Here is a 26733-nt window from a genome sequence, read left to right on the forward strand (position 1 = left end):
GCCGCTGTTGTCGTTTACTTTGGTCGCCAGGAGTCACTGCACCACAGCATACTGCATAATTACTTATCAAGTACTCAGATTGAGTGCACGTGTCGGTACTCCTTACAGTAATTGTAGGCGATAATCACGTACTCCGTAGAGGCTGGCAATGATGAGAGAAGGAGCGTTTCTCGAAGCAAAGTTCAACACGTTGACATTATCCTAACTGATTATAGGCGGTTCTACCACTAGACTTGAGCGCAGAGTGTATTGAATATGAATGCAAGTAAATGGTCCGTCGCAGACATGGTATTTGGTATTATTACGACGAAAAGGAAGCTATTATTATCTTGGTATGCCAAGGAAAGCCATCAAAACTGACCGGGCAGACCGATGCCTGTGCCCTTGAGTCCACCGTCAACCTCGGCCAGCGTGAGAGCGGCATTCACGACGCCAGCCAGTCCCTCCCCGGCGAGGAGACCGGCAGCGATGGAGAAGGCGTACGTCTCAAAGTTCTTGGCCCACTTCTTCTGCCAGAAATAGGCGGTGATGCTCCCCGCGAGAATGGCGTTGGCGTAGGCGCTGTCGACGCCCAAGACCCAAGCGACGCCGATGGCCATCCAGTTGGGTAGCCATTCGCGGTACTTCTGACGGGGGCCGATGAGGTAGAAGTTCTTGAACACGGCCTGAGCACCGGCCAAGACGCCCATGACGATGGAGAAGATGGTGCAGGAAAGGGGGATGGGGATCTTGGGGAGCGTCACCGCTTGGGCGACGGCTTGCCAGGCAACGACCGAGGGCGCCTGGAAGGGGCACTCAAAGCCTTCGTACGGCGGTTTGTAGTCCGACTTCCAAACGCAGGGGTAGGCTGACATGAACAAGACGAAGACGCCCGGGGCGAGGAAGACGGAGACGAGGGCACCCATCGCCTGGGCGTAGAACTGCAGGTTCGGAGGTGTCTTGAGGAGAAATCCGACACGGAAGTCGCTCGTGAGCGCCGTGGCCACGTCGGCGCAACCTGAGGCCATGTTACCGGCGATGAGGTTCACCCGCTGGGCGTCGGTGACGGACAGCCCCTGACCCTTGGTGATGCCACCGAAAACGAGCTGGGAGGCCTTGGCAGAGGCGGTAAGAGGCGCCGTGTCGGTGACGGCTCCACCATCTAGCATCGTCGGACGCACCGTTAGCACATGGCGTACATTCCGGCAAGTCTGCCTCTCTCGAGTCGAACGAGGGCCGAGGTGGATACGTACAGATGGACAGGAAGGCAAACAGCAAGCCGAGGATGCAGGAAAGAATGGCGAGGCCGGCGTTCATGTGGAACTGGAAGTGACAGACGACCATGGAGACGGCCGTCATGACGATGGTGCCCGTGAGCCAAACCCAGGTGGGCACCTGCTGCTCCTTGGTGGCGAAGTCCTTCAGCAGGCTCGACTCATCGTTGGCCTTGGCCGCTTGCTTCTCCAAGAACGGGCTCGACTTGCCTCGCTTCTGCAGGTTGTCGTTTAGCTTGACGGCGACGCCGCGCAGGGCGAACTTGACACCGTCGTAGATGACGCGGAAGTGGAGGAGGAACTCGACAAGGCTGTAGACGATGAGGACCATGACGCCGGGCCACAGCATCCAGAAGCGCGGGCTCGGCACGTAACCCGGCTTGCTGATGCCGCTGAGGCTGTTGAAGTTGACGCGACCCTCCCACTTGGGCGACGTCGTCGGGATCTCCTTGCCGATGCAGACGCCGTAGTGGACGAGCAGGGGGCCGATGAGACCGAAGGCGACGACGGTACCGCCCCACCAGGAGAGGGCGGCGTTCAGGCCGACGAGGATGCCGGAGCCGAAGAAGGCGGGCGTCAGCTGGATGTACCATCCCCAGTTCTCGATGTTGATGGCCCAGTTCTTGTAGTTGCCCCCTGTTTTGAGGCGACGGTCAGCACTGGGCTCCGACGTCGGCCCGACGAAAGGCCGGCCGTTCAGGCCGTCGACTTACAAGCGTAGAACCAGGTGAAGATGTGCCAGTTGTGCAGGATTCCATCGGCGTACTGGGAGACGACGATGTGGACGAAGGCGCCGATGAAGGAGTAGCCGAGGGCCTTGATCTTTTTCATGGCATCCTCGGCGCCGGAACCGACGGCGTGCATGGAGCGGATGGCCAGGGCGGTGGCGGTCGGGGTCGGGAAGACCATGTTGAGCTCGCGCGCGACGTTGATGATGAAAAACTTGCGCAGAGGGACGGCGGCGAAGAGACCGAAGAGAGCGCTCGGGTCGTCGTCAGCGGCGTCGGACATTGGACGCGGGGTAGGGGCCGAGGAGGATGAACGACGCGTCCCGACGACTTACCAGACGATGGTGATGGTGAGGATGCGAGGGAAGTCGGCCTTGGGGTCCTCGGACAGAAGGCCCAACCTGTACATGGCGGGCAAGCCGGCGACGAAGACGCCGGCCATGCCTCCGGCGCCGGTGGCCGAGGCCTGGATGATGGAGTTTTCCTGCGGCCCGAAGCGATCACCGATGCCGGGGATGCGGGGGAAAGCCTTTGTGAGGAGGAGGATGAAGCCGAAGCCGAAGATGGCGCCGAACATGGTGGCGGTGAAGGTGAATCCCGTCTTGAGACCTGTCACGTCGCCACTCGTCAGCGCGCGGGCGACGGCGGGCGGCGGCGGCGGCCGTGAACTCACCAAGATAGACGTTGGAGGCGTTGACGAGAGAGCCGAGGATGATGCCGGTGATGACGGCGCGGGCGGTGAGCGGGTTGGACTCGGGCTCGACGCCCTTGAGATCGGGAAAGCTGACGAAGAGGTCGGTGATGGTATCGTCCTCGTCGTCGGTGTGCGACTTTATCTCCGACGTCAGGTCGACGACCTCATCCGACGTCTTCTTCTCCTTGACGACGCTGCCTTGCGGCTCATGCTTCTGGTCAGGCGCCGGCACGGCTGTCTCGACGGCCATGACGACGATGACGAGCGCTACGGCTCGCGGGGCTAAGGGGTTGTCGTCGAGTTCGAGGCGGTCCGGGGCGATGTGTCCAGACGGGCTCAGCTCAGGGGAGAGGCGAGGCGAGCAGCCGTGACTGAAGAAGGAGAGGAAGGGAACGAGAAAGGAAATTCGAGTTCCGATCAAGGCAAGAAGATGGTCGGGACGGGAGGCGACAGCGCAAGGAGAGCGGCGGGCACGAGGACTCTTTTGAACTCGAGCGTGCCATCCATGGCGCGTCGCTGGCCTGCTCCGTCGGCCGCGATGGGGCCGAGAGGAACAGCACGGGCTTCATCGGGACCGTTGCCGAGTTTGTCATGCTGGCCACATGTGAACGCGTGCTCTGCCGTGCAGGTAAGTAAGTACTTGGAGTGCAGGATGCTATATTCGCACCAACACACTTACCCCGTACTCGCCTGCTCCTGGTCAACCCCAAAAGATCCTTGCATGCCGTATCATGCCACTCCCACCACCATGTGCTTCCCCGCTGGCGAGTGCATCGGTGCCAAGACCAGACCAGGTGAGCTTTACACCGACCGTTGGGTTGGCTGCTTGCCCGGGAGCCATTTTTCCTGGCCAAGGTTCGGGTCAACAATCGGGTTTGGGCCTGAGTGCGATACGGGGAAAGGTAGGGTTGAGGGCCCTGGATCCATGCTGGACCCTGTCAAGTTGTACGGGGCCAGTCAAGATGGAGACAGGTCAGGCGTACTCCGTAATTACTGGCCAAATGTTGTTCGTATAAGTGCATGTACATTATGTACTCCGTACTCGTATAGGCACAACTGCGGTTTACGTTTAGGTGAATTGACGGTGCTGGGTTGGTGTACATGCACTTGAGGATATACTTGTATAGGTGCAAGTTCGCTTAAGTACAATGCAACTACGGAGTATGCCTGCACGTACTTAATTACTTACATGTACACCTACAGTCAAACGAGGTGTGCATGCACGGATACAGTACCTTACTGTCATTACGTATACGCACCTGCTCAACTTGCGCAGCACAATCGCAGGCACCTGCCTGCTATCCTACCTGTGCTATGGCGAGATAATACCTGGAAGTGCTGCGCAAAGATTTAAATGCACAGGTAATTGCGATTCAGAGGGTGCACCAGCACTTGTAGACGACTGCACGATGGCCGAGCGAGAGAGCGGGCGACTGAGTCTGGGGGCAGAGGCGTCATCGCAGCGGAGTCCGTCGCTGTACTTGCGTTATGCTTAAGTGCTTGTTCGTAAGTATGCACCCCCTGGACATGCTTGTAATACAGCACTTGTCGGCGTACAAGAACTTATATGTACCTGCGCATTGAGTTACCACCGCGTAAGTACTCCGTACTTTGTACTCCGTACGCTTTGATGAAAGTGTATACCTGCACTGCAAGTAAGTACGGCGTACACTGTAACGATATTCATACTCCGTTCTCCATACGGAGTATACCTGTTGTAATAATACGTAAGTACGGAGTACAGTACGCATTTACTGTATACACCAACCGACGCTGGACGATGATGGCAACCACCTCCCTTAATGGGCAACGGACTCCGTCGAGACCAAGGTGGAGCTGAGCGGGTGGAGGCAGTTGGTTGTCCGATGGTTCCAAGTCCTTACATGTACTGGTACACCCGGTCGTCCGTACTGGGGCCTCTATATGCACACTTGTCATGCATACATATGTAGTCCAGTCCTGTCGTACACGGTACAAGTACAAGTAAGTACATGTAAGTAAGCATCGACAAGTACTAAGATAAAATTCTGAGCAAGTACGTACTTGTATGGACAACGTACTGTACATGTACGGAGTAAGTACGGAGCAATTACTTAAGTCCTGTATGTAGGTGTTCTCCGTACAGCACTCCGCACTCCGAACGGAGTACTTACAGACAATATAAATAAACTGCAGCAAGTATTAACCGAGTACTTACACCTACCTACCTAGTAAGTAATAGTAGTTTGCCAACCGTTGGTGCACTTGTTGGCTTGGTTCAAGACCCATCCGCACCTTTGCCCCAGATCCCTGCCGATTGGACGGACGGCCACAATGTCAGAGGATGACGGCGCCCGCCGAGGGCTACCGACCATCAAACTGGTTGCTCTGCTGATTGGAATTCACTTCGTCGGCTCTCTGGCTTCCAGGGGATCCGATGCCTACAGTACTTTATGTACTTGGTACTTGTACAGTGTACGGGCCATCGTTGGACCCGTTTCCGTGCATCTAACCTGGAAGCCACCTAATACTAGGTACCAAGTACCACGTAGGTACAGTAATGTTACTGTAATTATTAATACCTACTGTACTCTTACTGTACTCCGTACGTTCCCCATACCCTTTCTCTCAAGTACTATTAACTCCGTACTCCGTACTCCGTACAACTACAGTACTTACAATACAGCGCAGTGCAAGTATTCCTTACCATGCTCCGTACAAAACATACCATATGACGAGGTAGTAATAATACGTAATATTTCCTACCAGGTCGGTGAGCAAAAAATGAATACTGTACTCCGACACTCCAATCCTCTTTCCTCTTGCCTCGGCTCGCATTCGTACAGTACTTGCATGCGCAGACAGAAAGTAATGTGATGCAGTCGTATGCCTTCCAACGGTTGCACCAAAGGTCTGGACCAGAGCGGCATCGAACTCGTGGTTCTTGTTCCGCTTGCCATGTCGCCGCGCTCCATCTGCTCTCAGGGTGAATGACATGTGCCTTGTGCATCGTAGCATCCGTCGCGAGCGAGCCAATGCGTGACAGGCCGGCTGATTGTCTCTCCCCGACGGGCGCCGCCACGGTACTTTTGTCGCTTGTCGGTCACAAGACGGAGCTTCGAGCCAACCGAACCGCGATACCAGTCAGCGGAAGCGCACTCGAACATTCCTTCAGCTCGCTGCCTCCCAGCGCGCAGTGTTGGAAAGGACCTGCAAGCTGGGCAACGTCTTCATGGAGAAGCAACTAACCGACATTGGGGGTTCCCTAGCAAATGTACAAGCTAGCGATTCCACACCATCATTACCAGGGGGGAGTCCTCGCCACGGTTGGGGCCGTTCGAGATGCTGATGACAAGCCTTCTGGTTCGCCACGAGCAGGCAACGAGGCCATGTACGGAGCACATGTAGTTCTCATTGACGGCGGCATCAGTAGACCGTCGATGATGCTTGTTGTCTGTACGTCGGTTACCTTCCCAATCCATGGCCGAGCCGCACCTGGGTGCAAAGGGCGACAGGGAAGCCGTGGAGGGATTTCTTCGAGCGAGGGCACGACCGGTCTGCTGCTCGGTCAGCCGCACTAGTATCCGAGTCAGCCCGCGTACGGATCACTCTGGGGACTCGTTCAAGGTCTCCACGACTGTGCGACCTGAGCGACCTGAATCCACGTGCAGGTCCGAGTTGGCGTGAGTGGAACGCTCATCGCTCTGCGTCCATCGTCGAGCGTGCTCCAAGTGATTCTCCGCACATGCTCGTGGGAGGGGAGTCTGCACAGTGCCGTCGTCGCTTGGCCGCCTTTCCCGGATACGGCCCTGCTGCTGCTGCCCTTGAGGCCAAGGCAAAGTGCGCTGCCATGATGCACACACGAATTCTTGAGCTTGAGCTTCAACCCCAAGTGCCATCGATGCGTTGATCTCGTCAACGAGCCTGGCGGATGCCATGAGAGCCTCGATGACCAATCCAATATGGCTGTCGTCTCAGCAGAGGCCAAGGGGCCACCGTGGCAGGCATTTGCCCGCACTGTGTTCCTGGCCCCTGGGAGTTGGTCGCGCTTGCCTCGACCCGACCAGTCGTTGCCATTGTGAGCAAGTGCGAACGATGGATGCAAGCATGCAAGGCAGGTGCAAGGGTGGGACTGAAAAGCGTCAATCGCTGCAGTCACTTGGGAGGTCAAGATCAGAGTTTGCATTCAAAGTCATATCGGGACTCGCATGGGAAGCGTTCTGCACATCGAACGCGTCGCCATTCTTGCCTGGCTCCTCCATCATCGTCTCCGCATCGCCATCGCCTCCCGGTCGGCCGCAGAGAGCAGCAACGACTGCCGAGCGCAGCCAGCATCCATCGTCGTGCATCTGGCGACATTCGGCAAGTCGCATGGCATCCCGCCATCTTCTCGTTCTCGCCATGGCATGGATGGATGAATGGATGGATAATCCTTGTCCACCGTTGGGGGCCGAACGAAACGGAGGAACCTTTGGATCGACCTCTTGGCTCCGACAGCGCTCGCATGACGTGAGCATCAACCCACCACCGCTGCCGACTGACTTGTCATGCTTCGATGGCACGTGAGACCCTTGCTTCGCGGCAGCATCTCACGCATGTCGACGAAGCGTCGGACCGAGCCATCGATGGGCGCGGGTGAGTCACCATCGCCGCCCCTCACGATATCGGAACCATGGCTGAACGACGACCAAGGCACGACGACAAAGGCGCCGGGAGAAAACTTGCGACTCCGAGGGAGCGCAAGCCATACAAATTACACGGCTATCGAGTCCTGGTATTTACATCGCTTCGAGACGCTAGCTACGTAGTCCCGTCCCCGTCGATAGCTTGGCCTCGACCGCCCTCGTCAGAACCTTCGGTGAGGCATGGCATCTGGCATCTCTGCAGGCGGAGCTTCGATGGCACGCCGCGGTACCTCAGGCTGCTGCTTGAAGGCCACCTTGCGCCGTGGACCTCTGCCGTTCATGACAACCCCTTGCGGATGTTTACGTATTTCGAGTCCGGATAGTCGAGCCAGTTCTGAGACGTGTCGAGCCTGCCGAGCGACTGGTGGCTTGCGCCTATAAGGGAACTGTTGCCCTTGCGGTCTGCCGACGCTTCCCAGAACATACTGCCGCCGAGTCCCTTGGACTTAAGGTAAGCAACCTTGGCCACTACCGTCTCGGTCGTGTCAAAGGAGATGAGCTCCTTGGTACTGGCATCGTAACTGTAGGCCGCCATCGAGATGTTGTCAAATCGGACCGTCGCCCCCGCTTTGGGCAGAGCCTTATAATCCCACGCCCCCTTTTCCCAGCTCCCGTCACCGATGCCATTATAGGGCCTGCCGATATCGCCCGTTTGCTGAAAGGACCGGCCGTAGACGGGCATGCCTAGGATCATCTTAGCAGCTGGCACGCCTTCATCCAAGTAGTGCTGCACGACACCGTCGGCGGCTAGTGATGTTGACTCCAGGTTCTCGCTGTTCATGTAAAGGTTTGCGTGGTGCGCGCTCGTCTTGCTCCAGGGGCCGGCAAAGTCATAGGCCATGATGTTGACGTGGTCGAGCAGCTGGCCAAGCTCGTAGAGAGGATAGTTTGCATAGTTAGCCGGGCCGGCCGGCGCGGCAATCGAGAGCTCAAAGTGGTGGCCATGGGCAAATGTAGCCGCGTACTTGTCCAGCTCTTGCCGGACGGCGCGGAGGAGGAGGAGCATATGGTTGCCCTCTATTTCGTTCTGGGGATACTCCCAGTCGACGTCAATACCATCAAACCCCCAGTCCTTCATAAGCTCGACGGCTGTCTCGGCAAAGATGGCCCGAGTTTCCGGTGTTGCCGCAACGCCGGCAAAATTGGCGGATGATCCCCAGCCGCCGATCGAGAGCATCAACTTGGTCATTCGATTCTCCTTTTTGAGCCGGTAGAGCTGTTTGACACAGCCATAGGCATTCGTTCCAGACTCCCCCCAGACTAAACCCGGCCTTGGCATTAGATGGATCCTCCTCGAGTGTGAGGGGAAGGGAGTGCTCACCATCGGTCGGAAATCTCCTCTCCAGATCGGCATTTGGGTCACCGGCAACGCTACATCAGCATGACGGATCAGCACGGCCATGATTTGAGTGTAGGTACCGCTTCCTCTTCGTGGCATGCAGTCTACTTACACCGTGCCGTTTGGCAAAAGTTTAAGGAAGGAATAGAGCACATGGGTAATGTCGGAGAGTGGGAGATCATCTGGCTGGTATTTCCGGTCGTAGATGCTCCTGTGGTGCCCTTGCCATCAGCCACTGGCTCGAGTCCGCAGCAAAAAGGTGGACGGGGGGAGGACTGACCAGGAGGTAAAGTAGACGGCATTGACATAACCGGCGACTGTCTCTGCTGCTGGCACCGCCGCCTCTACTGTGCTCTCCGCCTTGGCCGGGATCGCCGCTTCTACTGGGCTCGCTGCCTTTGCTATTTCCGGGCTCGCTGCCTTCGCCGGGCTCGCTCCGTTGATGGGCTTTGCAATCTCCGCCGCGCCTTGTCGAACACATGGTCTTGGTGAGGCAAGTCCAAGGCTCACACAAGATGCAGCCAGTGCCAGGGCGAGGGACTTGACGAGCTTGGATGGCATCTTGATGAAAGCCTTTGTCTATCTTGTCGCCGTAGATATTGTGCCCATGTACCAAGGAGGAAGTGTTTGCGCAGAGGAAATAGATCAGGACAAGAAAATGAAATGAAATGAAAGGAGTGTGTTGTATCCGACCGTAAAGAATGATGCCGGAACTCGTGTGGTCGACGACGAGCGAACCACGCGCTGTGTTGAAAGAGCGTGTCGGTGTATCCAAGTGAAGAGAAGGGTGTCGCTCTACGGTGCGGAGTACATGCATTCATATATACATACGTGTGTGTGCAAGTATGTGCGTGTTATACGGAGTTACAAGTAGTACAGCACAGAGTACGGAGTCCTTACGTGTGGGTTTTGATAAGTAAACTTGTGCCTCTTTCAACAACATGTCAAGTATGTAATTGCTGCAAGTACATGTATTGTTGGACTGAATGTGCACGTACCTGGGCGTATCAAATGGTATTACGAGTAATACCAAGTACTCCATGCTTGGAGCATTATTTCCCTGAGTAATACGGTATCGAGAATGAATCTCCGTGCTTGTACATGTACTTACTCCATTCTGCTTGCGAAGAACCTTCACTCGAAGGAGTTGGCCGGTGGGCCGAGGGAACATGTACTTTGTTGAAATCATACCAAGCACCACATGTTTGAGGATTTCTGTAACTCGTACTTACTTATGCCATCACGCATTGCCCTCAAAAGAAAAAAAGTAGCTGTACGGACCTAATGATGCTCCTTGGGCGTTGACGAGTGCAAAGTACTTGTATATTGCCAACTTGAAACTGCTAAACTCAAAGTACTGTTAAGTAAATACCCACAGTAAGTATTACATGCAGTACTTACTTATTATTAGTTAGGTACTGATGTTACAACTACTTACATGTACTTAAGTACAGTAGTTGCATACGAGGACTTACGAGGAGGAAATGAAAAATCAGGGTGGTTGTACGGAGTAGGGTGAGGCAGTAATTATGCGTCGAGTCATGACATGTTGCATTAGGTAACAAGGGACCCGCTCGATGGGTGCACAATAGGATCGTTCGATTTACATAATATATCAACACCGTTACTCCGTACAGACCATGACCATTCCCGCTCATGCCATTGTTGGTGTCCACCATGGCCACAGAAATGAGCATCAGAGTGGATGCGAACGCAACTACTCCGTACCTGTATTGTACTATTGTTGGACAATAACCGCAAGTACGGAGTGGAGTACTCCGTAATAATTGGGAGCCAGTTTTTGATATAAGTACTGAACTTAAGTGTACTTGAGTTCAAGACAATTCATTTGTAGCTATACTTGTACTCTTACAAGTACTGTACGCGTATAATACTCCGTTCTGGTTGTACTGCACACTCAATAATTACCTGGGCACGGAATCGAGAATGGAGCAACGTCCGGAGAAGACATATTTCCATTCCTTCTTTCGATCCAGGAGAAAGGGCATTGGTTGGAGAGAGTCTCTGATGGACAAGTTGGCAACTGTTAATGATCACGATCAAACCTTGCCAAGCTTTAGGCACATTCGGTGTGCTCCGTACTCCGTAGTTGCACAAGCATTAATACTCCGCAAGTACGGAACATTATTTATACAGCTACTCCGTACAGTTCTCCGTACTTGTGCTCCGCACGAGTCCCGAGCCGGGGCAAGTTAAATGACGAGGGGGTCCCGACCAGGTGGTACTCCGAAAAACAGTATTAGTATTATTAGTCTGGATTAATTACCAGCAACTCCATACATTCTTACAAGCACAACTACTCCGTACAGATGTTCGGAGTACTCTTAGCATTACACCTACGTGTACGGAGTACATGTACAGTACTCCGTACATGGAAATAACTGCCAATTGTTTGTCATTCGGTGTATACGTACTGTATTTCCAAGTATACATAGTATTAGTATACGGAGTATTACAAGTACTACAGTACAAGGACAAGTACTCCCTACTGTTCGGAGTACTTACTTGCAGGTGCACTTGCTGCTACAACAAGTAATTAAATACAACTACATACGAGTGGAGGGCGCGAGATGACGGGGGAACTTCTCTTAATCCTCCACCTCGTGCAACTTCTTCATTCCTTGCGGGAGAAAGAAAAAGCTCTCTGCAGCACTTTCTCCACTGTACTCCAACTACCGTACAGGACGCCTCCCCGTGCTTTTTCGTGTGCCGCTTGCACGTACTGTCATCATCAGGCAGGCAAAGATGGCAGAGAAATAACGTAAACGAAAGTTCCTGCCCGTACCGATGGCAAGTCCCGAATGCTTGTACTGTACAAGTAAACGCAAGTGTAGGTCTTGTCAGTACTGTACTTGGGTGTAGGTGTAACGGCGTGGGAACATGCCGAGCACCCATCATGTGCCCGCTGGTCTAGCATCATGACGGACATGGCCGAAATCGCGACTGCCTTCCCAATCCTCATATGATCATGCTCGCCCATCGCGAGGAAGCCGTGGAAGAACGCCCGCGACTGACGACACGACCAGTCTGCTACTTCTCATGTGCCACGAGTTCGAGGTAGTCGGCATGAATCAAGTTCGAGTTGAATCCATCTGGGAACTCATTGAAGCTATCCCGGATGCATGTTGGAGTCGGGGTTAGTGTCCATCGTCGAGCGCCAAGTGCTCCGCGCATTCAAGAAGAACTACTTGCCTATCACAGCACAGTGCAGGACTTGGTTGCGCTGCCATGGTCGCACGAAGCCAGTCTCGCCGCCGCTGCTCTGCTGGAGGGTGGAAACCAGGGTAGGCAAATGCCTTGCCGATGAAGGAGACTTACTGACGAACAGCACTGGCAAACGCTCGAGCGGCCGATCCAAGGTGACGTCGTGGGAGTAGAAGCCCGGGGCCTGTGGGAGCGAGCCATTCGACCGCACTGTGTTCCTTCCTTGACCGACCTTGAGCTTCGTCGCACCTGCCCCAACCTGACCAGCTCCTGCCGCTACGAACTTGCGGCTACGGTGACTAAAAGTACAAGTACTCATAATCACTCTATGATACTGAGCAGTACTTGTACTTGTACATTGGTCTTTGGCAGGTGCATTGGGGGAACCGAAACGCGTCTACTGCGGCAAGTGGTGAATACTCGTAGATTGGAAGTCGCAATGGACGTTGCATCGCGAGCGGCATCGGAAGTCACGCTGGATGACACGTTGGACGTCGTAGGGCGTCACATCCATCCAGGCTCCATCCCTCACCCATTCTTTCTCGGCATCGCCTTCGCCTACTGGTCGGCCGACAGCCAGCCAGCCGATACTACTGTCGGCGACGGCAACAAGCATGCGTCTGGCAGTATCCGGCAAGTCACATCGCATCCTCGTAGCTTCGAGGCCCTCCACTCATGCCGGCATTCTTGGGGGCTGAGGGAAGCAAAGAAACCTTGGGCTGCAGCTCTTGGCGCTGACCCCCGATGCATCTGGCCATCAGCAACCAACCAGCACATCTCACCACCGACCGGCTTGTCCCAACTCGACAATGTACGGTACTCCTCTTGCTTTGCCGCTGCATCATGCAACGCGTGTCGACGAACGAAGCCTGAGGCGAGCAATCGATTCCATCGCTGCACCATCGCTGCACCGTCTCTGAACCATCTCTGAACCGTCTCTGAACCGTCTCTGAACCGTCTCTGAACCGTCTCTGAACCGTCTCTGAACCGTCTCTGAACCGTCTCTGAACCGTCTCTGAACCGTCTCTGAACCGTCTCTGAACCGTCTCTGAACCATCTCCGGCCCACACGAGGGGCAAGACACGGCGTCGAAAGGCACTCAGAAACACGCGAGTCCAACTATGCTCAGCATATACATGATACATCGTACATTGTACGTGACTGTCGAGTCAACGCCCATATATACCATTAAATTACACATTCCTGTCTCTGCCGACGATTTTGGTCACGACCGCTCTCCGCCCAAGGCTCCTTCGCCGGAACATTGCGTCGATGCAACTTGTGCAGTGGGGTGTCCGTCATGGGCCACACCAGTGGTCCCTTGCGCCTCTCGCGCCGCGATCCGTGTTGAACTTAGGCTCCCACCTGCCTAAGCTGCCATGCCGGTTGATCTCGCATGCCGTTGCGGATGTTGTCGTATTTCGAGTCCGGATATTCGAGCCAGTTCTGGGACGTGTCGAGCCTGCCGAGCGCCCGGTGGCTTGCGCCTACGAGGGAACTGTTGCCCTTGCGGTCTGCCGACGCTTCCCAGAACATGCTGCCACCGAGTCCCTTGGACTTGAGGTAAGCAACCTTCCCTTCCACCGTCTGGGTCGTGTCGAAGGAGATGAGCTCGTTAGTGGCAGCATCATAGCTATAGGCCGCCATCGAGACGTTATCGAACCGAACGGTGGCGCCCGACTTTGGTAGCACCTTGTAATCCCACATGCCGGGTTCCCAGCTCCCTTTGCCGACACCGGTAAAGGGCATGCCGATGCCGCTCGTTGCCTCAAAGGACCGGCCGTAGGTGGGCATGCCTAGGTGCATCTTGCTCGACGGTACGCCCGCATCCAGGTAGTGCCGCACGGCGCCCTCGACGGATGCCGACGCTGCTTGCTTACCGTCGGCGTGTAAATTCGCCTGGTGCCCGCTCGTCTTGCTCCAGATGCCGGCAAAGTCGTAGGCTATGAGATTGATGCGGTCGACCAGCTGGCCTAACTCGCCGAGACGATAATGCTTGTACTTGTCCGCACCGGCTGGCGCGGCCATTGAGAGCTCAAAGTGGTGACCGGCAGCAAATTTTACCGCGTACCGATCCATCTCATCTCGAATGGCGTGGAGAAGGAGGAGCATGTCGTCGGCCTCCTTTGCGTTCTCGGCATATTTCCAGTCGATGTCGATACCGTCGAATCCCCAGTCCTTCATGAATTCGACGGCCGACTTGGCAAAGACGTCCCGGCCAGTTTTTGTAGCCGCCACGGCCCGGAAGATCCTGGACGAGCCCCAGCCGCCAACTGACAGTATCGTCTTGGTCATTCGGTTATGCTTCTTTAGTAGGTAGAGCTCCTTGACGCAGCCGTACGCGTTTGTCCCCGACCTCTCCCAGGCTACGACTTGGGGTCAACGGAAAATGTCCCCGTCGCTGCGGGAGTAGCAAGACCTACCGTGGTGCAGATACTTTTTCTGCAGATCGGCATGACGGTCGACGGAAACGCTGGATTCGCCATGCTTGTTAGCACCGCAACGTCCTCTCCGTCGCATGCGTCGACTTACACCGTGCCGTTGCTCAGGACGCCCACAAAGGAATAGAACACGTGGGTGATGTCGGAGAGCGGGAGATCTTGTGGCTGGTATTTCTGCTTGTATATGCCCCTGCGGTAATATCATCATGTCAATAGCTGGCTCAGATCGACGACGATGAATGCGGAGGGACGGAGCACGAACCGGTTGGAGAAGAAGACGGCATTGCTGTACGCATCAGCCGCGGCCCCCGCTGCGCTCGCCGTGTCCACGGGGTTCGGTGCGGCAAGGCCGAGGCTCGCCAAGGATGCAGCCAGTGCCAGCGTGAAGGACTTGAGGAGCATGGACGGCATCTTGACGACGTCCTTGTGGAATGGCAAGAGCACAAAAGGGAAAGATGGAGAAAAAGCGTTGTGGTGTCGGTGCGTGGGGAGGAGGGATAGTGTACCAGGAGGAAGAGACAACGATACGGACAAATGGGAAAATAAAAAGGAGTGTGTTGCGTCCGGCTGTAATAAAGAAGGATGATGTTGGACCCCGTGTGGTTGACGAAAAACAAACGAGGCTATCTGTAGAAAGACGGTGCCAAGAACGAGGCCAAGTTCACGATGGGCGGATGATGTTGCTATATATTTTATCTATGCTGCCTACTGAAGGCGCTCATGTATGTGCCCAACGCGATACGAGTAATTGAGTGCACTTCACTCGACTGCGAATCCCGTGCTCCTATGAAGTGTCGTCACGACCGATGTCCAGTGCTTGCAGTTGCGAGCATGAAGGGGTCGCCTGGCGAGTCGAGGGGGAATTAACACCAGGAGAAGCATAGCCACCACGGACGTTTTGGGAGACTAATGAGCTGGTGATCACAAGCAGAAGTACCCGAAGTAGCAGACAAGCATGGCGGCAGGCGTTGACGATGACGTACGGGTCCAATACATATGCTATGCTACTTGGGCGTAGAAACGTTCGAAGCAATATTCGTCGAGTCATGACATGTCATGGTGAGTAGGTGGCAGTCACCGGCCCCATGGGGCGAGCTATTATTTAGCCGTTTCCAAAGGTCGCATAAGTACGTGCACTTACTCGCCAGGCAATCATCATTACACCTACTTGGCACACTATCAAGCGCACTCAAGTTGCACATACTTACTGTAAGTATTTGGACGGAAATGGTTGTCGGGCCACACCAAAGTGAACCTCGCCTCGCCGAATAGTTTCGCTGCCACAGTAGAAAGCGGACTTGGTTAACAGGTACTCATGGTGCGCAAACCTCAGCACTCAACCGAAGTACCACAAGGACTAGTTTGTACTTGACATGAGAAAACAATGATTATTCTCCGTAAAGTGTTCCCAGTATACTCATGGGTACAAGGTTCTCCCATAGGCGAAGGTTTAGGTGAGTTGAATTTGTGAGGACAGCGTGGACAACGATCGGGTCGGGAGAGGGCATCCTGTCTGTATTCATACTCCCATCTTGCCGGTATTGAGAGACAAGGGCCTCATTTGACAAGGTTGCAACCATTTCTAGGCGTAGTATAATAATTAGTTCGCTGACAATAAAAAACTCTGATTTGTCGAGCTCCAACCAGCATCAAGAACAGGTTCTATTCATCCCCCCGCAAGCTGCACGGAGCGGGATGTTGAAATTGCCTGCTGCTGGCAAGACTCCCATGCATGCATGCAGCAATATCACGGTATGCGTACCGCCATCGTAGAACATTCGCATTTATCCCATCAATGGCTCCCCGCTGGAATGGAGGGACGGCCAACACAATGCCGTGTACGATAGATTCGTGGAGATGATGCAGAGGGTCCGGCGTCTCGAATCGAGAGCGCAAGTGACCCCTAGCAAGATTACCATGGTCATTGGTGCACTGGTATCCGAACCATAGGCGCCGCTAACTGCTAGGCTGGGCCGATGCCGAGCAACTACGAAATGTCCAAGGCTAAATACTCCGTACTCGTAGGACTTGTAGGAGTGACGTATTATTATTACACACCAGTTCTCAATTGCGAAGCAAGTAGCTGAAGTACATAGAAATACAATGCACTATCCTGCCTGTACGTGGGTATAAGTACGAAAGGTCCCACGTAAGCAGTACCAAGGCCGACAAATTGCTGATTGGAGCCATTCGTCGGGTCGCTGAAGCCATCTGGTCGTCTGTCGTTGAAGGCACGAGGAAGCTTTATGATATCTGACATGCTTTCGGCGTGTTGCTGAGCGTTGGGACAAACGTTTTTGTGATTCTCAAATTGTCATGTATGTGAATGTGGTATATTTTCAAGAATGGACCAACAGGTCACGCGTTGACATGCACCATCTCATTATCGAAACAAGTTTGCTTCAGCATAATTCCGATAAAAAGACAACAGAATTGCATGTCTATAATACCTACGTTATTGTTTTCCGGTTCTAGGCTGTAACGGGCCCCTCGTGCTCACAAGTCAGCGGAGGGGCGATCGATGGAAACACAACCACCAACTATAAATATATGGCACCCCTGCGTGGACTGATATCATACTAATTTAAGATTATAGCTGCGTGCTATTTACATGTGCTCATGTCAGACAGGTGACAAGGAACGGAAGCAGTGGAGGAGCAAGCTAGCGTGCGTCGGTCCTGTCAGCGCTCCGCGATGCATCGTTTGCTTGCTGACGTGAGTCGAGACGTGCCGCTTGCATCATGGAGTCGAAGCTTGTCCCAACCTGCCAGTGGGCTCGTCCATAAACAGCACTCGAATCATCCTTCTCCCTCGCCTGCTCTTCCTCGCTTTGTTTCTCCGCCCTGAGGGGATCGACAAGACGTCGGTCACTTGACTCGGGCAACGTCCAAATCGAGCATGGGCATGACACCAGCATGCTCGCCTGAGGCAGATGCCAGCTTCGGGCCGGCAGTGGCGGAAGCTTGTAGCGGCGGTCAAGACCTAACACTGCTGTTTGAGCAGACAATTCTCACCCTCCTCCCGGCTGTCGTTTTCATCTTCGCCTTTCCCGCCCGCTTCGCATTCCTGTCTCGGAGAGAGCTTCGCTCGCGGACGAGCCGCCTTCGGTCGGTAAAACTGGCAAGTCGCCTCCTACTCGCCGCGCTTTCGTCCTCTAACCAACCCTTCACCGCCATAGGGAGTCGCCTGCGCCTTGGCCTGCCTCGAGCTCGCACTCGTCATCGCCTGGAGCCTCAAGCTCTCAGCAAAGACGACGGCCTCAATCGCATCGGCCGTCGTCAACCTCGTCGTCGCTCTGCAGATCGCCGGTCTCTCGTGGATGGAAGACGCTCGCTCCGTTCGACCATCCACCTTACTGAGCCTGTATCTGCTTCTCACCGTCCTGCTGGACTTGCCGCAAGCACGAACCCTTTGGCTGCGCCAGACGGATCCTTTTTCGGCCCCCGTCTTCTCCGCCGTCGTGGCGACAAAGGTCTTGCTGCTGCTCCTCGAAAACGTCGAGCGTCGTCGATACCTCCTCCCCGGCTTTCGTGCATTGCCTCGCGAATCCACCAGCGGTATCGTCAACCGGAGTCTTCTCTGGTGGCTCAACGGCACGTTCCGACACGGATTTCGCACCCTCCTCTCCTTCAAGGACCTTCATTCTCTCGATGGCCAACTTCTTTCGGCAGAGCTCGCCGAGCGAACCGGCCGAGCCTGGTCGACTCGAAGGCGCCCCGAGCGCCGTCTCGAGTTCCCCCTTGCCGTCTGTCGAGCTACTTGGCCGCACCTCGTCGCCATCGTCTTCCCACGCTTCTGCCTCATTGCCTTCACATTTGCTCAACCATTTCTAATCCAGAGAATTCTGCTTCTGATAACGCGACCGGCCGGTGACCTGACCGATCTCGCCTCGTACGCTTTGATAGCCGCCACCTTTCTCGTTTACGTCGGTTTGGCGGTCCTGGGCCAGCATTATAACCAAAAGGTCAATCGCTTCAAGACCATTTTCCGCGGAGCCTCCGTCTCTCTCATCTACTCCGAGGCCCTGCGTACCCAAGCTGGCGTCTACGACGACTCCGCTGCCGTCACGCTGATGAGCACCGACGTCGATCAGATAACGGCATGCCTGACTGAGCTCAATGAGTGTTGGGCGCGCGCAATCGAGGTCGCTCTTGGGCTCTACCTGCTCGCCCAACAGCTGGGTTATGTCTGCGTCGTGCCCGTCATCGTCGTAGTCGGTATGCTTCCCCCCCCCCCCGCACGATGCCACACGCACCTGCTAACGAGCATAGTCTCCTTCTTCGGAGTCAAACGAATCGCCGCGGGTATCGGAAACAGCCAAGGGGCTTGGGTTGAGGCCGTGCAGAAGAGGATCGGACTCACCAGCTCCGTGCTTTTGAGCGTGACCAGCATCAAGATGATGGGGTTAGCGTCGGTATTAACCGAGGTGCTGCAATCTGAACGGGTCAAAGAGACGAACAGGATGTCCAAGTACCGCTGGCACATTGTCTGGCAAAACGCCGTCCAGAACTTGCCATGGGCTCTTGCCCCTGCGCTGACCTTTGTGCTTCTCGCTGTCAAGATGGCGACCGCCGGCACCGCGGCCATCGACACGGCCAAGGCTTTCACAAGTCTGTCCATCATCACCCTGCTCACAGATCCAGCGGCGAAGCTTCTCAGTGCCATTCCAGGGACGGCCGCCAGCATCGGATGCATTGATCGAGTGCAAAATTTCTTAATCGCAACGCCCAGGGACGACTACCGCGGGCGTATTTCGTCCGGCCCCTCCTTATCCATCCCAGGACACTCTCCCATAACCGATCCGCGGAGGGAGATTGGGCCTAACGTGGTCATTGACTTCCATTCCGTTTTCGCTCGCTCGCCAAACATGACCACGTCGACTCTTCACGACATGACTTTCTCGATCCGCAAGGGCACAATGACAACTATCATTGGCCCTGTCGCCTCGGGAAAATCGACAGTGCTTCGAGCCATACTGGGAGAGGTTAACCTGGAACGAGGTTCAGTCGCCGTCATCGACTCACAGCTGGCGTTCTGTTCACAGTCACCTTGGTTGCCCAACACAACAATTAAGCAAATAATCTGCTGCCCCTTTTCAGACGACCCTGACCTAGACGACATATTTTACGATGAGATCATTCGAGCCTGCGCTCTGGATATCGATCTCTCGCTTCTTCCCGACGGAGACCAAACACGGATCGGGAGCGGGAGCACAGTCCTCAGCGGTGGACAAAAACAGCGCGTGGCTTTGGCCAGAGCCCTGTACTCCCGGGCACCCATCCTTCTCCTGGATGACAGCTTGAGCGCTCTTGATAGGGTGACACAGAGGACGGTTATCGAATCCCTGTTCGGTCCCTCCGGCTTGTGCAAGAAGCTTGGCGCAACCGTCGTCCTCGCCACACACACCGGTAAGTCGTTGTACATCTCGAGGGGAAGAGAACTGACATGTTGAAGTCGAGGCATCAATCTATGCCGACAGGGTGATTGCGCTCCTTGATGGTCGCATCCAGCATGAGGGTACATATCAGCAAATGGTCCGCAACGGAGTCATTGACACGGTCACGGCGTTTACCACCGCTGATTCCCTCGCTGAAGTCGTTGGTGACGGAGTTGTCGACAGAGTGAACCATGAGTCTGCCATCGCGGCAGAGGCCAACGAAGTAGATGATCTCACTCGGCAGGTCGGAGACTTTGCCGTGTACAAGTATTACTTCAAGGCCATCGGGTGGAAAAAGGCCCTTTGTTTCACAGCATTTTCCGTCGTGCATACGTTTGCGGCCACGTTTAGCCGTAGGACACCGCGTCTCGTCGTTGATTGAATAGCCTCGAGCTAACTTTCCTGCTCAGATGTTTGGCTAAAATGGTGGGTTGATAGCCAAGGGACGCAAATGATCCTTTATGCCACGATATACGTTTTGCTGGGAGTCATCAATGCAGCTGGCATCGCTGGCTATGCTTGGTGAGCGACGGCAATATCATCCAGGTTCCATCATGTGCTGACGACGACACACCCAAGGTCCATGTTGATTCAGATCACCCCCTCCGTGGCCAGAAAGCTGCACTACGTTCTACTGTCAACTGTCATGAGGTGTGCTCATCACCTCGTCAAGGCTGCCGTTTGCCAGGGTGACTAACAACAACAGGGCTCAACCGTCCTTTTTTGCCACGACGGCCGCAGGCTCCATCCTGAATCGATTCAGCCAGGACATGTCACTCATCGAGACACCGCTAGCAACCGGCGCGCTTGTCACAATTACCAGTAAGGCCAAAAGCATGACGGGGAGTGGTACCGTTTACTTTACTGACAGTCCTAGATCTCCTGGGTGCCACCGCCGAGGCCGCCCTGATTGCAACTGGCTCCCCTTACATGGCTGCAACTATTCCCATCCTCATCATGGTATTGTACGCATTGCAAAAGGTGTACCTCCGCACTTCAAGGCAACTCCGGTTGTTGGACATTGAGACTCGTGCCCCATTGTGCTCCCATTTTTTGGAAACTCTCGAAGGCTTGTCAACCATCCGCGCCTTCGGCTGGGAGGATGAAGGCAGGAGGCGGGCCCAAGATCTGCTGGACGTCTCGCAAAGGCCATACTACCTCTTGCTTTGTGCCCAGAGCTGGCTGAATCTAGTTCTAGACTTGATCGTGGCTGCAGAGGCCACCATTGTCGTCGCGCTAGCCATCGGCATTCGCTCACAGACAAATGCCGCGCTTCTGGGTGTGTCGCTAAACAATATTCTCTGTGCGTGTTGTTCCGATGACGGTGACTGAAAGGTCCGCTAAATATTTCGCAGCGTTCAACAGCAGTCTGGCATCTGTCATTGGTGGCTGGACCTTGCTCGAAACCTCCCTCGGCTCAATCGCCCGCCTGCGAAGCTTGGAGAGGGATGTTAGATCAGAGGACAAGAGTGCAGAGACCAAACAACCACCGGATGGCTGGCCTTTGCTGGGTGCCATTGATATTTCCGACATGACTGCATCTCACAGGTGGGAAGCCCACACCTCCTCGGAAATCGCTCCCGCTAACCCTGCAGTCCGTCCGCCGTTGCCATACGAAATTTTGACCTGCACATTATGGCTGGCCAGAAGATTGGCGTTGTTGGTCGCACTGGGAGGTAAGATAATCTCGTGCCCTTGCCTGAGGCTCTGCTGATGACGAAACAGTGGCAAAAGCTCCTTGATTGCTACGCTAGTCAGACTGCTCGAAATTAACTCTGGAATCGTCACGATCGACGGCCTTGATCTGGCAACTCTCCCCCGCAACGTCGTCAGGGAGAGATTGGTAGTCGTGCCGCAAGACGCCCCCGTGCTCGTTGGAACCTTACGCTTCAATGTCGACCCGAATCAGGCACACAACGATGCGGCCATCGTGCACTCCCTTGACCGTGTCGGTCTTTGGACCTACTTCCGCAACGATGGTGGCCTCGATTCGGAAATGAGGCCAGGCTCCTTGTCACATGGCCAGCGACAACTTCTTGCGCTCGCGCGTGCCATGTTGAAGAAAGGCAAAGTTCTGTTGTTGGACGAGCCGACCAGCAGCGTGGACGCCGATATGGACGCTTTGATGCAGCAGATTATTCGGGAGGAGTTCAAGGAATGTACCGTCATCACGGTGGCTCATCGAATTAACACAATCTTCCCAGGTTCTGACATGATTATCGTCATGGACGAGGGTAGCATAGTCGAGGCTGGCCCTCCGGAAGAGCTGTTGGCGAGGCAGGGAAGGTTTGCCCAGCTGATCGAATCTCGACCGAACCCAGGAATGGCAGGAAATGTTGGCTAGCGAGAATTGGAAGCGGCAGTTGCACAACCTATCTTTTCTGGGGCAGATTGAGCACTGGGAGAAATACTGAGAAGAACAAGGAATGCGAGAAGGGATGTGGGCATAGCCAGGAACAGCAGAGGCGGGACGCCCAGCAGCTTTGGTAACTTGAACGCCGGTGGAGCTCCCACTTCCCACTAATACGGCTGACGGCCTGTGCCGCTGTTGTAGTGACGGCTGGAATTGGGCCCCTGCTTCCAACTTTTCCAATGGCATATTTTTGCTTGCATTGAGTACATTCGAGACGGTATGCTTGGCCGAAGAAGCTGTCGGATTATTGGTGAATGTTTTGGATGTCGTCTTTTTGAGGGTTGCTGGCACGAACCAGGATTGCTGAAGCACACAACCATGGGGAGAATCTGAGAACCTGAAACATTGAATGGTTCACGTAAATGGGCAATGGATGTCCCAGTGAGAATCTCACCAAGATATCCAAGTACGCCAGGCCAACATCGAAACGGTACCTACTAGTTCAAGGTTTGCTGAATGAACCTGAAGCAGGGGTTGATGCCGACGCGAAACGTGGACGGAATGAATGTTATCTCGAACAGTGCACATGGCACATTTGACGTTTGTAGACTTACATGCTATCTCAAGTAACACTACACAGCCAAGCTGGGCGATAGATCGAATCTCATTAGATGGCGAAGAGTCCTGTTGCTTCCTCATTGTTGCGCCTACAAGACCCGTACAGCGGAAGTGGCGGATGCACCACAGGCATCACCAACCCCTGAAATTCCGAATGCAACGAGTCAGCGCACAGGCAGGAAAGGATAGCAACATCGTCGTTAAAATACTAGCAGGCTCGCACCGGCTGGTCGGCCACCAAAGTCTGTCGCAGAACAAGCCGAATCGCATACTTTGACACTCTCGCATCAAGAACGTCGGATTGATGGCCTCGGGGATTTACTTGCACGAGGTCGGGCCGCAGCACTGTAGTGGTCAGAATGGCCATATTGGACCGAATCTCCTTGAATCAGGATTTGGCGACTCAAAGAATGGTTGCCCGTGCTGGCGAGGACAGAGGCAGCAGAGAGGAGAGCCTTTCCGAGGAATCGCCACTTCTGGGGCCACGAAGAAAATCGACCATCGGCAAGTCGACAGGGGAGAATTCGGCGACATCAGACACAAATTCTAGAATCGGCATCGAAGGGGTGAAATTTCTGGCCGATGTGTCGCAGGCTCGGTTCTGGATCATCTTCCTCCAGATCCTCTCATCGCTCTTCATCGGGTCCTTTGACGGCACCATCATGGCAAGCTCGCACCCGATGGTGACATCCTATTTTTCAGCGGCGAATTCGGCTTCCTGGCTGTCGACGGCTTTCATGCTGACGTCGACGACCTTCCAGCCACTTCTTGGGCGTCTCTCGGACGCGGTTGGGCGTAAGCCCATGTACATGGGCTGCATGGTGGTATTTGTGCTTGCAACGACGCTCTGCGCGCTCGCCGGCAGCATCGAGGTCTTCATCTTCGCGAGGGCACTGTGCGGACTGGGCGCCGGCGGGACGACGGCACTGGGGAGCATCATCATCAGCGATCTTGTGCCCATCCAGTACGTCAAGCATGGCCAGAGGTGGCGATGAAGAAGAATGATGGGCAACCGAGCGCCACCCGAGGCATGCATCGTAAATCGGTACCGTGACCGGCTGACACGGGCTTGTTAGGCGTCGAAGCGTGTACCAGTCCTACATCAACGCCACCTTCGGTCTGAGCTCCGCGCTGGGTGCTGCTCTGGGCGGGACGATGGCCGAAAGACTGGGGTGGCGGTGGGAGTTTGGCATCCAGGTCCCGCCGCTGCTCGGCTGCCTATGCGTCGCTGCCGTGGCAATGCCGGGGGATCTGGGCCTGGGCCAGGCCGAGCGGCGGACGAGTGTGCGGAGGGCTTTGCGGGATTTTGACCTGAAGGGCTCGCTGCTGCTGACGTCGTCTGTTTCTTCCCTCGTGCTGGGCTTGGTCAGTCGCGCTACCCACCCGCGAGGCCGTCGTGCCTGAGCCTGCTGCTGTGCTGTTGCTGATGGAATCGTTGTGTCCTAGAATCTGGGCGGCAACGTCCTTCCATGTATGCACGGTCAACGAAGAACCCCCATTGTCATGTCGACATTCCTCCTCGGCGAAAGCGAGAAGCTGACATCTGGACAGGGAAGCATGCTGTCGTCATCACGGCCCTCGGCTTCTTTGCCGTCTGCTTTCCGCTCTTCCTCCTCGTCGAGTCCTGGGCGTCGAAGCCCATCATGCCCCTGCAGCTGATCAGCTGTGCTCCTCGAGCCAACATCGTATTCTCCGCCTTCCTCGGAGCGCTGCTCTCCAACTCCATCTTTTTCAACCTGTACGTCGGCTATCCGTCCGTCCGTCCGTCGTCAAGTAGACGTCGTTGGGATACTCACCCCTCGCGTAGACCGCTCTACTTCCAAGCAGTCCTCCTCACGAGCGCGACGTCCTCTGGCTTGCGCCTTGCCCTCCCTTCGCTCATCTCGTGCGTAGCTGGCGCGAGCACGGGCATTGCCATGAACCGGACGGGCCGTCTGAAGTGGCCTCTGGTCTGCGGCACGGCATGTTGGCTCCTGGGCTCCGCGTGCCTCCATTCGCTGCAGCGAGGCCTGCCGTCGGTTCTGCACTACGTCATTCTCATCCCTTCGGCCCTCGGGCAAGGATTTCAGGTTCCGGGCACCTTTATGGCCACGCTGGCCTGCTCGAGTCAGTCCGAACAAGCCATCGTCATCAGCACGCTGATTCTCTGGCGCAGCCTGGGCACGGTTCTCGGCGTGGCGATGAGCAGTCTCGTCGTGCAGAACGCCTTGGTGCATTACTTGGCCTCGTACGTTGCTGGGCCGGACAAGGACCGAGTCGTCGCTCTAGTCCGGTCGTCGGTGGAGGCTGTTGCCAACCTCGAGCAGCCATATCGGGAACAGGTGGTCCAGAGCTACGAGGCAGCTCTAAAGCTCCTGTTTGCCTGCTGCATCGGGCTGGCGACTATTTCGGTTCTGCTTATCATCCCCGTCAAGCTCCCTCGGCTGGCAGGAAAGCAATGAGACGACGACGACGACGACGACGATGATGATGGATATGAGGCCCAACGATCTAAGCCTGCATCTACTATTGACCACATAGAAGTAGGGGGTTCCGTTTCATTGCCTCCTTCCTGGCGACTAAATCCCGCAAAATCAGGCCATCGTCAGGCAATCCGCCTATTCTAGCATTGAGCCGGGAAGGCAGGTCCCGGTTGAGAGCGGCAGGAAGGTGCCCGCTGCCAGACCGCCGCTACTGAGCTCTCCGTCTGGCAGTGTCGGTGTGATGTGCCCCCCGAGGCCCAGCTGGTTCGTTGTAGGCGGCCCGAACGAAATACGTCAATTCAAGTTGAGTGCCATGGACTCGAGGGACCGAGCAGGTCTGGTAAATTCGTCGTACGCGAGACCGTTGCGGCGGATGCATCTGAACGCAGTGCCGCATTGCACTGCACGGTAAATGGACTGATCTGTACCGTAACTCGGTCGTGCCGCAATGGACCCTTGCTGTGCTGCAATGGACCTTTGCTGTGCTGCAATGGACCATTGCTGTGCTCTACAAATGGTACTGTGCTGTCACCCTCCTGTGACGTAGCCGTGCTGGCCGGGGAAAGGTGTGCGTGCTGTAACCGAACTCTGCATAACCGCACTCTTCTTTAACCGTAGTGGTTGGCAGACGTAGTGGTCGGTGGCCGCGGCGGTCGGTGGCCGCAATGGTCGGTGGCCGCAATGGTCGGTAACCGTACCGTACTGCGCCGTAGCTCTACTGTTCCGTATTGCAACTGGGCCATCGTATATTACCGATCCTGTCCCCTACTATTGTGCCTGTACTATTATGTCGTTACCGGCCTGCGACGTAGCCGAGCTGATCAGTAAACGTACCGCTCTATAACCGCAAAGGTCTGTAGCCGTACTGGCCAGTAACCGTGCCGTACGGTGCCGTACATGTACAGCACTGCTCCGTGCTGTAACGCGGCGGAAACTGTACCGTAACGCTGCCACCATGCGGAGCGATCGCCTGTTGGTCCACTCCACCCCCTTGCCCCTTCGAGTGTTGAGCCACCAAACGAAGCGGGCGACTGTGGCTGCTCCCATCGCAGCGCTGATACGGCTGGAAGTTGCCGACGACTAGGCCTCATGGGGAAGCGCAGAGCGAGAGGCGAACTGGCTAACATTAGTATCAAAGCTTAGTACCTACCAAGTGCAGCGGGCTAGAAAATCCGCCCAAGCGCCGACCTGACCACCCGGTACCCTAACGGTACATGTACATGTGTATGGCGGTGCCGGCCCACCTGCTGCCCAGTACATCTACAGCACGATACCTAATCTGCACATCGGAATCTCCGTTCGATCCTGTCAACGTTGCAGTGCCACGGCTGCAACGATCGACTGGGGAATCGTACCCCGCATCTGATCTGGCTGACCAGCATCCACTTACTTTCCCTAGGCACACCCACCTATTGTTCAACCTCTCGGAGGCCCTATTCCACGACGAACTGACTGTTTCTCGCATGGCCAACGTTGCATTGCAAGTGCTGTTCGGCCTCGCTGTTTTCGACCTACTTCC

At 55.3% G+C, this 26733-nt stretch overlaps 5 protein-coding genes across 5 annotated transcripts; 2 read left to right on the plus strand and 3 right to left on the minus strand.

Moving 5' to 3' along the window:
* Positions 1 to 350: 350 nt before the first annotated feature.
* Positions 351 to 3268, minus strand: DCS_04931 (oligopeptide transporter; the record flags this gene model as incomplete). Its single annotated transcript, XM_040802237.1, has 6 exons — positions 351 to 1141; positions 1233 to 1889; positions 1967 to 2235; positions 2317 to 2590; positions 2655 to 3046; positions 3117 to 3268. The coding sequence occupies 6 exons, from the start codon at positions 3266 to 3268 to the stop codon at positions 351 to 353; spliced, it is 2535 nt and encodes an 844-aa protein (XP_040657270.1).
* Positions 3269 to 6796: 3528 nt separating this feature from the next.
* DCS_04932 (Chitinase 1) lies at positions 6797 to 9239 on the minus strand (the record flags this gene model as incomplete). Its single annotated transcript, XM_040802238.1, has 7 exons — positions 6797 to 7242; positions 7299 to 7330; positions 7508 to 7700; positions 7766 to 8599; positions 8661 to 8710; positions 8791 to 8889; positions 8959 to 9239. The coding sequence occupies 7 exons, from the start codon at positions 9237 to 9239 to the stop codon at positions 6797 to 6799; spliced, it is 1935 nt and encodes a 644-aa protein (XP_040657271.1).
* Positions 9240 to 13256: 4017 nt separating this feature from the next.
* On the minus strand, positions 13257 to 14755 carry DCS_04933 (endochitinase precursor; the record flags this gene model as incomplete). The annotated part of the gene is made up of 4 exons (XM_040802239.1): positions 13257 to 14269; positions 14327 to 14376; positions 14436 to 14534; positions 14607 to 14755. The coding sequence occupies 4 exons, from the start codon at positions 14753 to 14755 to the stop codon at positions 13257 to 13259; spliced, it is 1311 nt and encodes a 436-aa protein (XP_040657272.1).
* A 2487-nt stretch (positions 14756 to 17242) lies between these two features.
* On the plus strand, positions 17243 to 22125 carry DCS_04934 (uncharacterized protein; the record flags this gene model as incomplete). Its single annotated transcript, XM_040802240.1, has 11 exons — positions 17243 to 17455; positions 17523 to 18561; positions 18616 to 19752; positions 19799 to 20134; positions 20192 to 20303; positions 20361 to 20432; positions 20488 to 20603; positions 20659 to 21084; positions 21137 to 21329; positions 21377 to 21457; positions 21507 to 22125. 11 exons carry the CDS (start codon positions 17243 to 17245, stop codon positions 22123 to 22125), a joined length of 4344 nt encoding a protein of 1447 aa, XP_040657273.1.
* A 986-nt stretch (positions 22126 to 23111) lies between these two features.
* Positions 23112 to 25193, plus strand: DCS_04935 (MFS transporter; the record flags this gene model as incomplete). The annotated part of the gene is made up of 5 exons (XM_040802241.1): positions 23112 to 23716; positions 23829 to 24117; positions 24199 to 24223; positions 24304 to 24490; positions 24560 to 25193. 5 exons carry the CDS (start codon positions 23112 to 23114, stop codon positions 25191 to 25193), a joined length of 1740 nt encoding a protein of 579 aa, XP_040657274.1.
* Positions 25194 to 26733: the final 1540 nt, after the last annotated feature.

This window comes from Drechmeria coniospora, chromosome 02 (genome assembly GCF_001625195.1).
Source record: "Drechmeria coniospora strain ARSEF 6962 chromosome 02, whole genome shotgun sequence".
In the NCBI taxonomy this organism is placed as follows: domain Eukaryota; kingdom Fungi; phylum Ascomycota; class Sordariomycetes; order Hypocreales; family Ophiocordycipitaceae; genus Drechmeria; species Drechmeria coniospora.